At 34.7% G+C, this 12,203-nt stretch overlaps 1 protein-coding gene across 7 annotated transcripts in view; it reads right to left on the bottom strand.

Annotated features, from left to right (window-relative positions):
- lin28b.L (lin-28 homolog B L homeolog) overlaps positions 1 to 12,203 on the bottom strand; it is a 100,924-nt gene that overhangs the window by 24,614 nt on the left and 64,107 nt on the right. For 4 of the 7 annotated variants that reach the window (XM_018263361.2, XM_041563007.1, XM_018263362.2 and 1 more), the window contains one exon: positions 53 to 142. The exons of 2 other annotated variants lie outside the window; for them this stretch is intronic. In XM_018263361.2, the coding sequence (XP_018118850.1) occupies positions 53 to 142 (90 nt within the window). The remainder of the gene's footprint in view (positions 1 to 52; positions 143 to 12,203) is intronic. One more of the 7 variants, XM_041563008.1, reaches the window with a different exon arrangement.

Here is a 12,203-nt window from a genome sequence, read left to right as displayed (position 1 = left end):
GAGGGGGGGGAATGATAAATGTTCACAATCCCAAGTGATAATGATCACTTACCCAATCCCCTGAGCTGGTGCACACTGACCCTGCATTGCGAGTCTCCCATGGTTACCTGATGTACCGTAGGACTGCTTTTTGCCACATTCCCTGAAATAGAAATGTTTGAATCATTCTCCCTTTACCCATCCTATTATGTTGTACTGTTGCAAATGGGGAGTACTGTGACTGACTGAAGGGAGTCTTGCTGTTCATCTTAATCTACTCATAAGCATGGTCTGAAAGAATTTGTGGCACAGACAGAAAAGTATATTCTTTGAGAGTGGGTGTTTCTATTATTACAGATTATTATTCCAAAATTGACAACGTAACATAATTCTGCTAAACTACACAAGAGAGTTTATCTGACCCAAAAAATCTTGTGATTCAAAAGTACAGCATTCGATTTTGTAGGATTATACATAATATGATTCCCACAGCTGCAATTCAAGTCAAATTAAATAAAGTCTTGTTCATACACTTATATCCGATAGTCAATGCATTTCAATGAAATGTCTCCATCAGATTTTATTTAATTGGATGAAGAATAAGCATACAGCGTTCCCTTCCGACAGGCGCACCATCCTACAAAATCTTGTGTAGTACCACCAAACGGTTAGATGTTATCTAGCAGTCAGTACTACATGTGATGTCAGAAATAAGAGTAAACTCCTATACTGTGTTTTCTGCTCAAGATATGTTTTTTGTTTGGTAACAGATTGCTTGTGATTGCATGAAAGGGTGCTAAACAGCCAAAAGGCTATAGAACATTTTTTTGGTGAATGTAGATCTAACCTTTTGCACAAATGTCCACATTACGAGGATATATTCAGCTATACATACATAATCACCATTGTATTCTCATGTTGGCAGGGTAGTGCTCCTGCGTTCTCAATGCATCGGTGCACATTTATTTTCTTGTCAAGGTGTCCTGTTAACTGTGTATGTTGGTCTGTAATTATAGGAACATTTTTCAGAGCAAAAGCTGGCTAACCGAGCCAAAGAAACAGTTCTTTTCCACTGGAATTAGATATTTTAATAGCCTTATCTTAATAATTATGAAAGTTTTCAACTTGAGTTTGGCATTCATTAGTAGACTCATTGAAAAATGAAGGGTTTTTTTTTTTTATCTGCCTCTGTGTATTCCCACAGACAACACAATTTACAAATCATCAGTTTTCTTTGTCCTTCATACATATCGTTTAAATGGTAGATGGACTTTTCTCCATTACTTAAAGGGGACATGTCACACAGACATAAAAATCTGTATAATTAAATCTTTTTTAAATTAAACATGAAACCCAAATTAATTTTTTTAATAAAGTGCCCATACCTGTTATAAAAAGGTATTTTGAAATCTCAGCTGTCAATCAATTACTTTCACTTTCCATTTAGCACTTCCTAGATCATACTGCTCGCCTCACAATCCCCATCCCTCCTCACTGTCTAATTGTGTGCTTGTGCATGAGGACCCATATATTGTCACATAAACAAGATTTTGGGATGATGCAAAGCTTGCCTTAATAACAGTGTCCACAAAATGGTGGTTGCCTGCTTGTTAATTTCCAAACTGAAGGAAAAATGATTTAAAGGGGTGGTTCATCTTTAAAGTAACTTTTATTATGTTATAGAATGACCAATTGTATAGCAACTTTTCAATTGGTTTACATAATTTATTTTTTATAGTTTTATAGTTAGTCTTTTTCTTCTGATTCTTTGCAGCTTTCAAATGGGCGTCGCTGTCCCCTTCTAAAAAAACAATTGCTCTGTAAGGCTACAAATGTATTGTTATTGCTACTTTTTATTACTGATCCTTCTGTTCAGGCCTCTCCTATTCATATTCCAGTCTCTTATTTAAATCAATGCATGGTTGCTAGGGTAATTTGGGTCCTAGTTGCCAGATTGCTTAAAATGCAAATTGAAAAGCTGCTGAATAAAAAGCTAAATAGCTCAAAAACCTTCAATAATAAAAAAATAAAACAAATTGCAAATTATCTCAGAATATCGCTCTCTACATCATATTAAAAGTTATCTCAAAGGTGAACAACCCCTTTAAATAATTTATATAATGTAAGTAAAGTTTACTTGGTTTAACCAACACCATAGAAAATGATTTGCAACTATTTCTTAAGGTGACAGGTGAAATATACATGCAATGAAACATTTTTAGCAGTTTAGAATCATACTAAAGAAAATAATGTTAATGTTAATTTTTAGTTCAAATCGTCATCAATTAAAATATCACATTCATATTACTAAACGCACTGCAGTAATCTAGTTTTCTGGCTATAATCTGTATTTCCTATAGAACAAATCTGACTATCAAGTGCAAAAGGTTTATATATATATATATATATATATATATATATATATATATATATATATATATATATATATATATATATATATATATATATATATATATATATTTATTTATTTATTTATATTATCGTACAAATAATTAAAAAAAAATTCTCCACAGAAATATAACGAATAGTAGATGATAAATATAAGCTACCACATAAATACACTAATCAATACAAAGGGTTAAAAACAATTCTTATTTAATTTCTTTTTTTTAAGTAACCTTCCCAGTTTTGAATAGATTAAATTTTTATATGACGTCATGTTGGCGCCATAATTCACTCAGGGGGTGGGTATTTAAGCCATTGTTTGTTGCACGACATTATCTTTGAAAATCGTCGGATAAAAATGTGTTTTGCTTGAAATAAACACTATTACTTCAATTTCAAAACATTGTGTGCTGATCCATCGTGCTACATACATGCTTTATTGATCGTGCACCGCTGGCCACATCTGTTTGAGTGCTGGTACTGTGGGATTTTACATATAAAGCTATATATATCTATATATCAAGAATCCGACCTGGTGCACGCCACAATAAAATGGTTAAATGCCTTGGTGATGGTAAAATTTACATATATTCAGTGAAAAAAGACCGCACTCACAGGACTTTGTATGAAAAAAAAGCCACAAGGGCTGTGATTTTATTCCTCAACGTTTCGGCTATCAAAGGTTTGATAGGCGAAACGTTGAGGAATAAAATCACAGCCCTTGTGGCTTTTTTTTCATACAAAGTCCTGTGAGTGCGGTCTTTTTTCACTGACTATATCTATATTTATCTATATCTATATATTTCTATCTATCTATCTATCTATATATAGCACATGCCCGGGTGCTATCTTGAGCAAGATAAAGCCATATATAAGCCCAGGACTTCATAACAGACTTTATTATGTCCCATTTTGTGTCCCAAAAGGACTGAAACATCATAATAGATCCTATATTATTATGCTCTTTGTACAAGTTCTCTGCCTACAGTTAATTTTTAAACATATTTTTCATAATAACAGAATTAAGCCATTTGGGCGAAGCATACACCAGCTTTGCAAGAAATGTGCCTGTTTTTCTAGGCAGATTTGCTCAAGATAGTCAGGTGATGATCTATTGTTAAATTTCAATAGGTAATCAGTATCTCTTCATAAAAAAATTGTCCCATAGGCAAAAATTTTTTTAGTATTGAACATATCCAAACAGTCTAATCTCCTGCCTTCAGATTTTTACTTTATTACGAACAATTTACTATAGAGAGTTTATAGGAGAAATAACTTAAAAAGCTTTAAATGATCAACTGAATGGAATGTCTTATGCATTATAAATACAATCTATTCAAACACATACATAAAAAAAAACATGATACACCAGGAAACATTTTTCAAACATAATACTATTAAATTGTATTTAATACATTAGCACAAGAAACTACACACAAATTATACATGGTAAAACGGTTTCTCAGTTTTATAGGTTATCCAAGCACATTAACCACATTAATCCAATTACTAGCCAGATTGGTGTTGCCATATTGTTCTGCATGTATTTACGCAATCAATACACCACCATACAACTTGGCTGGTTTTAATTAGCAAGTTAATTTCTTCAATGTGTTCTCCCACTGTGGAACATAGTTTAGTAAGTACTTTTAAAAAGTCTGGAAAAGAAATCTATGTGCTCTTGAAGAAACATTATTTTAGTACTTTAAATACATTACACAAGTCAGTTGAACTTCTGTGGGGAGAGTAAACATAAATAAAGAGTGAGCCTGAAGTCAGATCAATTTCCAATATTTTGCTATAAAAAATACTACATATTAATTATACATTAATAATAGCCATAGAAAAGTGAGGCCACCGATCAAATGGAAGCATTGGTTGTTTACAAAGGTATTTTGTTATGCATGCTTTCATCTGTTTATACGGTCATCTTATAATCTTCCCACTCATTTTCTGAAACATTCACTTTACTACACTAGTACCCCCCCTTCTGCTTCATCCCAGGGCTTGTCTGCTTCAATTTAATCGCCCTTTTCCTTTCAGAGTAAAACGTGCAACTTCAATTTTGGGGGGCTGTAAGAAGAAACCCTGTTGCAAAACACTACTAACATTTTCATAAGTGCTGAACTATAAGGGCTCTTACACAAGGGCTTTTCTGGCCCCATTTTCCTGCAGTGAATCTCTTCTGCATTGCACTGCAGGAGAACGAAGAAAGAAATTAAACACCTTTTTCCAAAAGGCAAGCAACAAACGCAGATGAACACAACTACCTGTATTCGGCACTTGCCTGCGCAATTTCAAAAAAGGGGCTGCAGTTCTTCCTGAGATCTGCTCAAAGGTAATGCAGCCTGAATCACTTGCATTGAAGAGCCCTAAACAATATCTTTCTAAATAATGCATTTTAAAAGCATAGTTCAAAACCCAATATAATTGAAGCTTTAATATGCGTGACATAAGTGCAGCAAAGCAGCATATACATAGATAAATTCTGTATACAACACATGGAACTAAACTCCCTTGTGATCAGCAACTTGGGCCTAAGGTACAGATCTTGTGCAATTTTCCCCATACAGATAAAAACTAAACTGATCCAGTCATCCAGCTAATACCAAAGCAGCTCAGAAGAATGACACTTTCTACCACTTACTACTCAGTCAATAACTTCTCTACCTGTCGATTAGAGGCCGAGGCAATTGCAACCTAGATTGTTCTGCCCAGACAAACAGATTTCATGGGATCAAATGGATTAACTGCTGCACATAAGGTTCAAATGCAGAAAGCAATATTAAATGGGATCTATTGCAAAAATGAAAATGTATAAGCTTTAAAAATGAAACAAGGCACTTTCTAAATACAATCAAACATGCAGTACAGTTTATGAAATGATAAAGTTACATTTCAGTAACTCACTCTCAGCAACCTTTCACGATCAGTGCTCTCTTCATGCAGAGGTCTCAGTCAGATTTTGATTGAAAGGTAGGACTAATACATCTTTTAGGGGGGCTCATGTTCCTAGCAGATGTTTTAGAGCCAACTCAAATAATCAGCTTCAGCTCAGACTCTGGCAGACTCAGGCAAAGTCTGCAACCCCCCCCAAAGGATGTATAAGGCCTGTCCGTCAAAAACCGACTCCACGCGGTTGCAGGGTGTGGGACAGTGAAGAATAACTTGATTATTTCAAAATTTATTAGAAATGTATTAGAACGTTTTTTATTTCAGTGAGATGAAGCTTTCCCAATAGATCCCCTTTAGGGTCAGGCCACATGAGCAGATTCGGGGAGATTAGTCGCCCCAGCGACAAATCTCTTTTTCGGGGCGACAATCTCCCCGAACTGCCTTCCCTCTGCCCTCCTCTGGTTTCCTCGTGAGAGAACTCAGGCGACTTTGGAAAACGAAGCTCCGCGTGTGCCTTCCCGCAACCGATTTTCATTTTAGCCGGCGGAGGACATGGGGGAAGGCAGTTCAGGAAGATTGTCACCCTGATGAAGAGGAGATTTGTCACTGGGGCGACTAATCTCCCGAATCTGCATGTGTGGCTGGACCATTAGTAACAGCATAATATATATTTTTATCTGGTTTACTATGGAAACAATAAAATACCCACTGTTTCTGTCTTAAACTAAACAAGACTTTCTACATTTTACAGGGTAAGGTATCTCTAAATGAAATGAAAAACATAAATTAACCCTTTCTGCATAAGCCTCTGGTCTTATTGTGCCTCCTATTAGCAGACAATACATGATACTGCATAAATCAATGAGAAAACCAGAAACATAGTATCTATGGTGCTAAAAGTCAAGTACAACCAGCTTCATAGAGGTTGTCGTCAGTGGCAGACAGCTGGTTAAACATTTGAAAACTTATATGGTGACACAAACTAAACCATTTAAGCAAAACTACTCAGATATTTGGACTTGGTATTTCTGTTTGGAGTGGTCTCTGCGATAACCAAACATGGCGGATTACAGATGACAAAAGCATAGCAGACCTTCAAAGAAAAGCAAAAGAAACTGCTGCCACTTAACATTCGTGCCTTTTCAGATTTAGTCATTCTAAGATGACACTTAGAAGATTATTATTATGTATTATGTGCCAACATATTGCATACAGCTTTCACATAAATCCTATCTGAAGTGGAGCTAATAATTTAAGGTCACACATTTATGTAGGTTAATTGGCTCACAGTGCGTTGTGTGAATGTGATAGAGAACTGTCTTGGAAGGAACGGATCTGAATGATGCTGCTTTTTCTTTGCTTGCATTGCTACATACTATAAGGAGATAGATAGATATGTTTTTATTTATCAAAATCTAAACTCACATTTTGATAAATCTGCCCCATAGTGATTATTTTCAGTCATTATATGACTATGGAGTCACGGTACCATTATTTTGAAGGATTTTAACTAGAAGTAGCTAAGACGTTTATTCTTTAAATAAAGATCTTACAATAATTTCTCCCAACTAATTAAAATAATAAAAATGGCACTGCCCCACCCACTTGTACTACAATCAAAACCCAGTCCATGCTCTGTTAACCACACCTTTTTGTGGGTGGTCCTTGATTAAATACCAAGCCCAGAAACCGGAACAACTGGGCGGAATGCAATTATGTAGAAAAACACATTTAACAACATGTTGCTATGGAAGCAGCAAAAGCTATGTAAAAACACAAGGACAATTTCACAAATTGCAGGCTAACTGTCAGACAAAACTGCAGTGACCTCTAAATAATATAAGTTAAATCACTGCATAGCATTGTTTGAGCAATTCCACATAGGACCATAAAGCACCACTGTTTTTAGTAGCTCAGAATGTGTCACAAAAACACCCCCACAGCCTTGAACATAAATACACAACAAGTGCACAACAACAGCACAGATTAGCCAATAGTAGCATGGATATGCATCATTACACTTTTCCAGGCTACTATCAACTGACAAAACCTGATACAGGCACTTGATTTATAATAGAATATATGGGGTAGCTGCTTGGGGTTATTAAAAGCCCAGTAAATTCCCAAAAAAAAGTCTTGTTTGCCATTTACCTTACAGTATTTACTTTCTTGTCGATAAAAACCTGTATGTTTGGTGGACTTAGCCCACTCCCAAATTTTCAAAACATCAGATAGAATCATCAGAACGAACCATTGGAATAGAACAAGTATACACATATATCCCTTGTGTAGTAGTTGAAAACAACAAGATGTTCCATTCGCTTTTGAAATGTCTGAACATTCCTCAAATACCATGGCTTTCATTTTCTGTGTGCAAGTTGAAGTAAAGGCAACACTAGGGCGGCTTGGTGAAAGAATAGCACATTTTGCATGGAATGCGTAAGAACATTCAGTTCTTTATTTTGTCAGTTTGTATAGAACCATGATGTATAAAAATATTTCACAAATTATTTTATCATCTACTCTTAAATATATTTACATATTACAAATTATTATTAGATTCCCCATATTTTCTTTATCAATTAAAAGAACATCAGTGGGTTTTTTTGATCACACATTGCTACATGAGCCCATAGACCCTTATCTTTCCGGTAAGCCCCATCATCTTCTGTGGTTTGTGGATTATCATTCTCTCTTTTGAAAGATCCTTTATTAACTAGATAATTATAAGATGAATATCTAACACTATGTCAGCAAGGAGGTGTGACTTCAGGGTAAATGATCATAAGAAACCATTGGAAAGTCAAAAGCAGCAATGGGCACATGCACCCATTTCCTTCATATTCTGAAGATAGCAAATAAATATAGCTACTAAAAATAATGGAGGAAATGACTGCCTCAGTCATGAAATATCTGCACTATGGCACAGGGATGCCTGCTTTTCTGGTGATGACTCCTATATCAACTGCATGTGGAATTTTGTGGTATGACCCAGTATACAAGAAGAAAAAACAATGTCACCATTTAATAGCCCTGTATTACTGATTACATACACCTGATTGCACTGCCACTCAATTGGAAGTGAAGACAGGCACATAGATGTGTGTGAAGCAACAAATGTACAAAAAAAAAAACAACGAAAAAAACCTTATAAACCATACTTAGCAAAACAATACCTATCATGGCACAAGTTTTAATAATAGTTTAATAATTAAGTTCTAGTGTCGAGTAACTTTTCTGATCTCTAAAAATTCAAAAAGCAGTTGTCTGGAAAAAAAATAAAGGATTTTTAAATTTTCATTCTAATCATGTGGGATTCTGCTATTTTTGAGTTTAACATTGTAGATGTCACTTTTTCCCCCATGCTATTTACTTAGCATTCGATCAGATCTCTGTGCCCTTTTGTTCTAAACAGGCAGTAAGTCTTCTAGAAGCACACTGGCAGAAGTGAGCATTCTTGAGTGATTCCTGCCTGTCACCATTAATATCTTCTATAGGCAATGCATTTCTCATTTATATGATCAGGAGGCAGCTGCAGCCAGGAAAAGATGTTGTGACATTTGCAATGCTCCCTGAATGCACTATAGCCACTGACACGCCTTCTGTGCCATTTGTCTTTGGAAGTTAAAAACAAAAAAATGAAAGACGGATGGTGACCGTTCTTCTCTCCCTGTACATAAAGCCACACCTCAAAATAATGTCTTAGCTAGTCCAAGCATTAAATGTATTGTCTGTTTAGATTATAAAAGGCAAATCAAGAGTATTTCATGTTGCAGACATATCCAAAAAGTGTTTTTACACCGTGTTCACAAAAGTAGATTTGGTCTGAAAACATCAAAGTGTTAATTTACAGACGGACATCTGGCCCATGTGTACAGTGACAGACAGATGCAAGCTAAACAAATTCACTGGTGTTTCATCACCAGAGGAATGCCTAAGGTTTATGTCAAAGAGAAAAACTTGGCTACTTGTAGCTAAATATAGAACGGTTTACTGTTGGGAGAGTAGTCTGTCATGTCCACAAAGCAAACAGGGTTAGTGGAGTAAAGGGCTCACAAGATTAGAAAGCAAGGAACGTTAGTTATTACTTGAAGGAATGACACCTATTTCCACAAGAAACAGCTAGTAATTTCTTTCTAATTTGTCTTACCATGATCTGCTTTGAAAAACCAAACAGCATTCCACCATGTTCTATCCAACGGCTAATCTTGTTTCTACACTCCAAAGTTAAGCATAAAACGAAAACTGTGGTGTTTCAAGCTTTCAGAGCATCAAGGCCCAAGTTTTGCCTGATGATTGGGCCTTGGAGCTCCGAAAGCTTGCAATGTATTTTTATTGTTAGCCAATATAGGTATCACTTCTACAATACTTTTTGTATTATTTATTTACACTCCAATGTGAAACCGCAATTTTACAGCAAAGTATCTACAATAGTTATGCCCATTAATATTACTATACAGAAGTAAATAAGGCTCAGAAAAGAGAATAACTATATAATACACAAAAGCATGAATACCCTGAAGCTTATATCCTTATAAATGGTGCTTAGTGATGTCATCAGTTATAATCAGAGCTTAGTGAATTCACTTAGATCACATGACTCACTAGAACATGTGTATTCTACTAAAGTAACCCCTGTTCAATAACATGAGGATATTAGAAGTCATCTTAGAGTTCCATGACTTAAAAAAGCACAAGGCCTTGGTCATGGATCTCCTCTGTGACTTATAATATCTGTATATTTCTCCAATAGGGGGTACTTTATTCACTATAGATTTCCATACCACTTACAAGAAAATAATATAGTGAATAAAGTACTCCCCCTTTTGTAAATTATAAGGATATTATCAGTCACCGAGGAGTTCCATGACCGTGTAAAAGCATGAGGCCGAAGGCGAGTGTTTCTATACAGGTCATTAAACCCCCGAGGTGACTTCGAATATCCTCATATTTTGCAACAAGGGTACTTTATTATAATACACAAATTTTAGTGAGTCATGTGACAAAAATTACATCACTATTCACCATTTATAACACTGACATCACTAGTCACCGTTTATAAGGATATAATTTACAAGATATTCATGGCTTTTATATATTATATAGTGAATAAAGTACCCCCTCTTGTAAAATTTAAGGATTATTAGTTACCGAGGAGTTTCATGACCATATAAAAACACGAGGCCGAAGGCCGAGTGTTTTTATACAGGTGATGGAACTCCGAGATGACTTCTAATATCCTCATATTTTACAACTGGGGGTACTTTATTAATTATAATACACAAATTTTAGTGAGTCATGTGACAGAAATGACATCACTACTCACCGTTTATAACTGATGACATCACTACTCACCGTTTATAAGGATATAATTTACAGGATATTCATGGCTTTTGTGTATTATATATGCTTACATAGTAGCATGTCCTCTGCAAAGCTAATGTAGAAATCTGTCACCAATTTACCATCAGTAGAAACATTTTATATTGTAGTCTACTTTTCAAGTTTTTCTTAAATTTGTTGGGTAAAAATAATTGGATCAACAACGGTCTTTCTTGCCAATGTATAAAATACGTTTTATTTAGTGAGATTTGCTGGCAATCACATGTACCCCAGCAAGTGGCCCAGGTCTCTTACACAGACCTCAATATATATATATGTTCACTAAGCAATTTTAATTCCATATTTTCGCTAGTTTTTAATATGATATGAGTACCAAAATAGTTAACACATACCAACTGCAAATTTTGGAATGTTAAAAGAAACAAAAAAACCAAAACGCCTGTGGACTAATAAAAATGCATTTGGACAAAAAAAAGTTGTCATAAGAAAAAACATCCATTGACTTTAATGCATTTAGAGTGAGAAAAATTGCTGCAAATAAAAAATCTATGCCCATTGACTTCAATGTGTTTTGAGAATATTTAGCTTTTATATGCAGTTTTGCGAAATATTGTGAAACGGGACAGATTTGCTCATGACTAATGGCAAATACAATAAATAACATGTATATATTCATTTTCATACAGGTGACTAATATGGCAGCAAAAAACATTAATTTGCGCTGCTATGTGTGAATGTGATTGAACCTTCCACTGTAAGCTTCAATTGAGCAGGGACTGATTTAAATGACGTATAATCACTGCAGAAGTACACTATAGAAATAATAGATAAAAATATTTGCTAGAAATGTATTATTGCAGGTGAAGAAATGACACGTGAATAAAGTCTGCCCATCAAAATCGGTTTAATGGACAGCCTGTATTTTAAAAACTGTACAAGACCATTTTTTCATTAAAATCTAAGCATGTGCATAATCAGAGCACAAGTGGCCAGAAATATGGAATGTTGTGTATGATATATTAAATATATGACTGCATGACCATTTCTAGCACTACAGTAGCATTTGCACAAGCTCCTCTTTTCAAAGCAATGTGTGATTGTGTAGACAAGGCAAGAAAAGTTTGTTTGAAATATAAATGTCATATCTGTAACTTATGCACATGCAGAGGATAGGAACTTCATATTAATGGCAAAGGTGGAATCCTCCATTGAAAAGTCTTTGGGTACCCCATCAAAGAGAACCCAACAAAAGCGCATGTAAACATTTCTCAGCATTTAATTTTTTTTTAGAAAATATTTTAAATATCTAAAACAATCAGGGGTCCTAAAACCATGGTAAGTATATCAAAATCTAAATGTCATATAATATATTATATGATCTAAAAAAAAAAAAATATGTTTTAGTAGTAACTTTATATATTGTATGTTAACATTTTAATTTTTCAGTTTTATTTTAAATTTTAATGATTTTGTCGCTTAAACATAAATAACAAATCTTAATTTTTCAGTCTAAAGAGTTACCAGTATCTTATGCCATTCAGCTTTCACAACAAAGCTGATCCTCTCTACATTATAATTAA

The sequence above is a fragment of the Xenopus laevis genome, chromosome 5L (assembly GCF_017654675.1).
Source record: "Xenopus laevis strain J_2021 chromosome 5L, Xenopus_laevis_v10.1, whole genome shotgun sequence".
In the NCBI taxonomy this organism is placed as follows: Eukaryota; Metazoa; Chordata; class Amphibia; order Anura; family Pipidae; genus Xenopus; species Xenopus laevis.
This window is presented reverse-complemented; position numbering and strand designations above follow the sequence as displayed.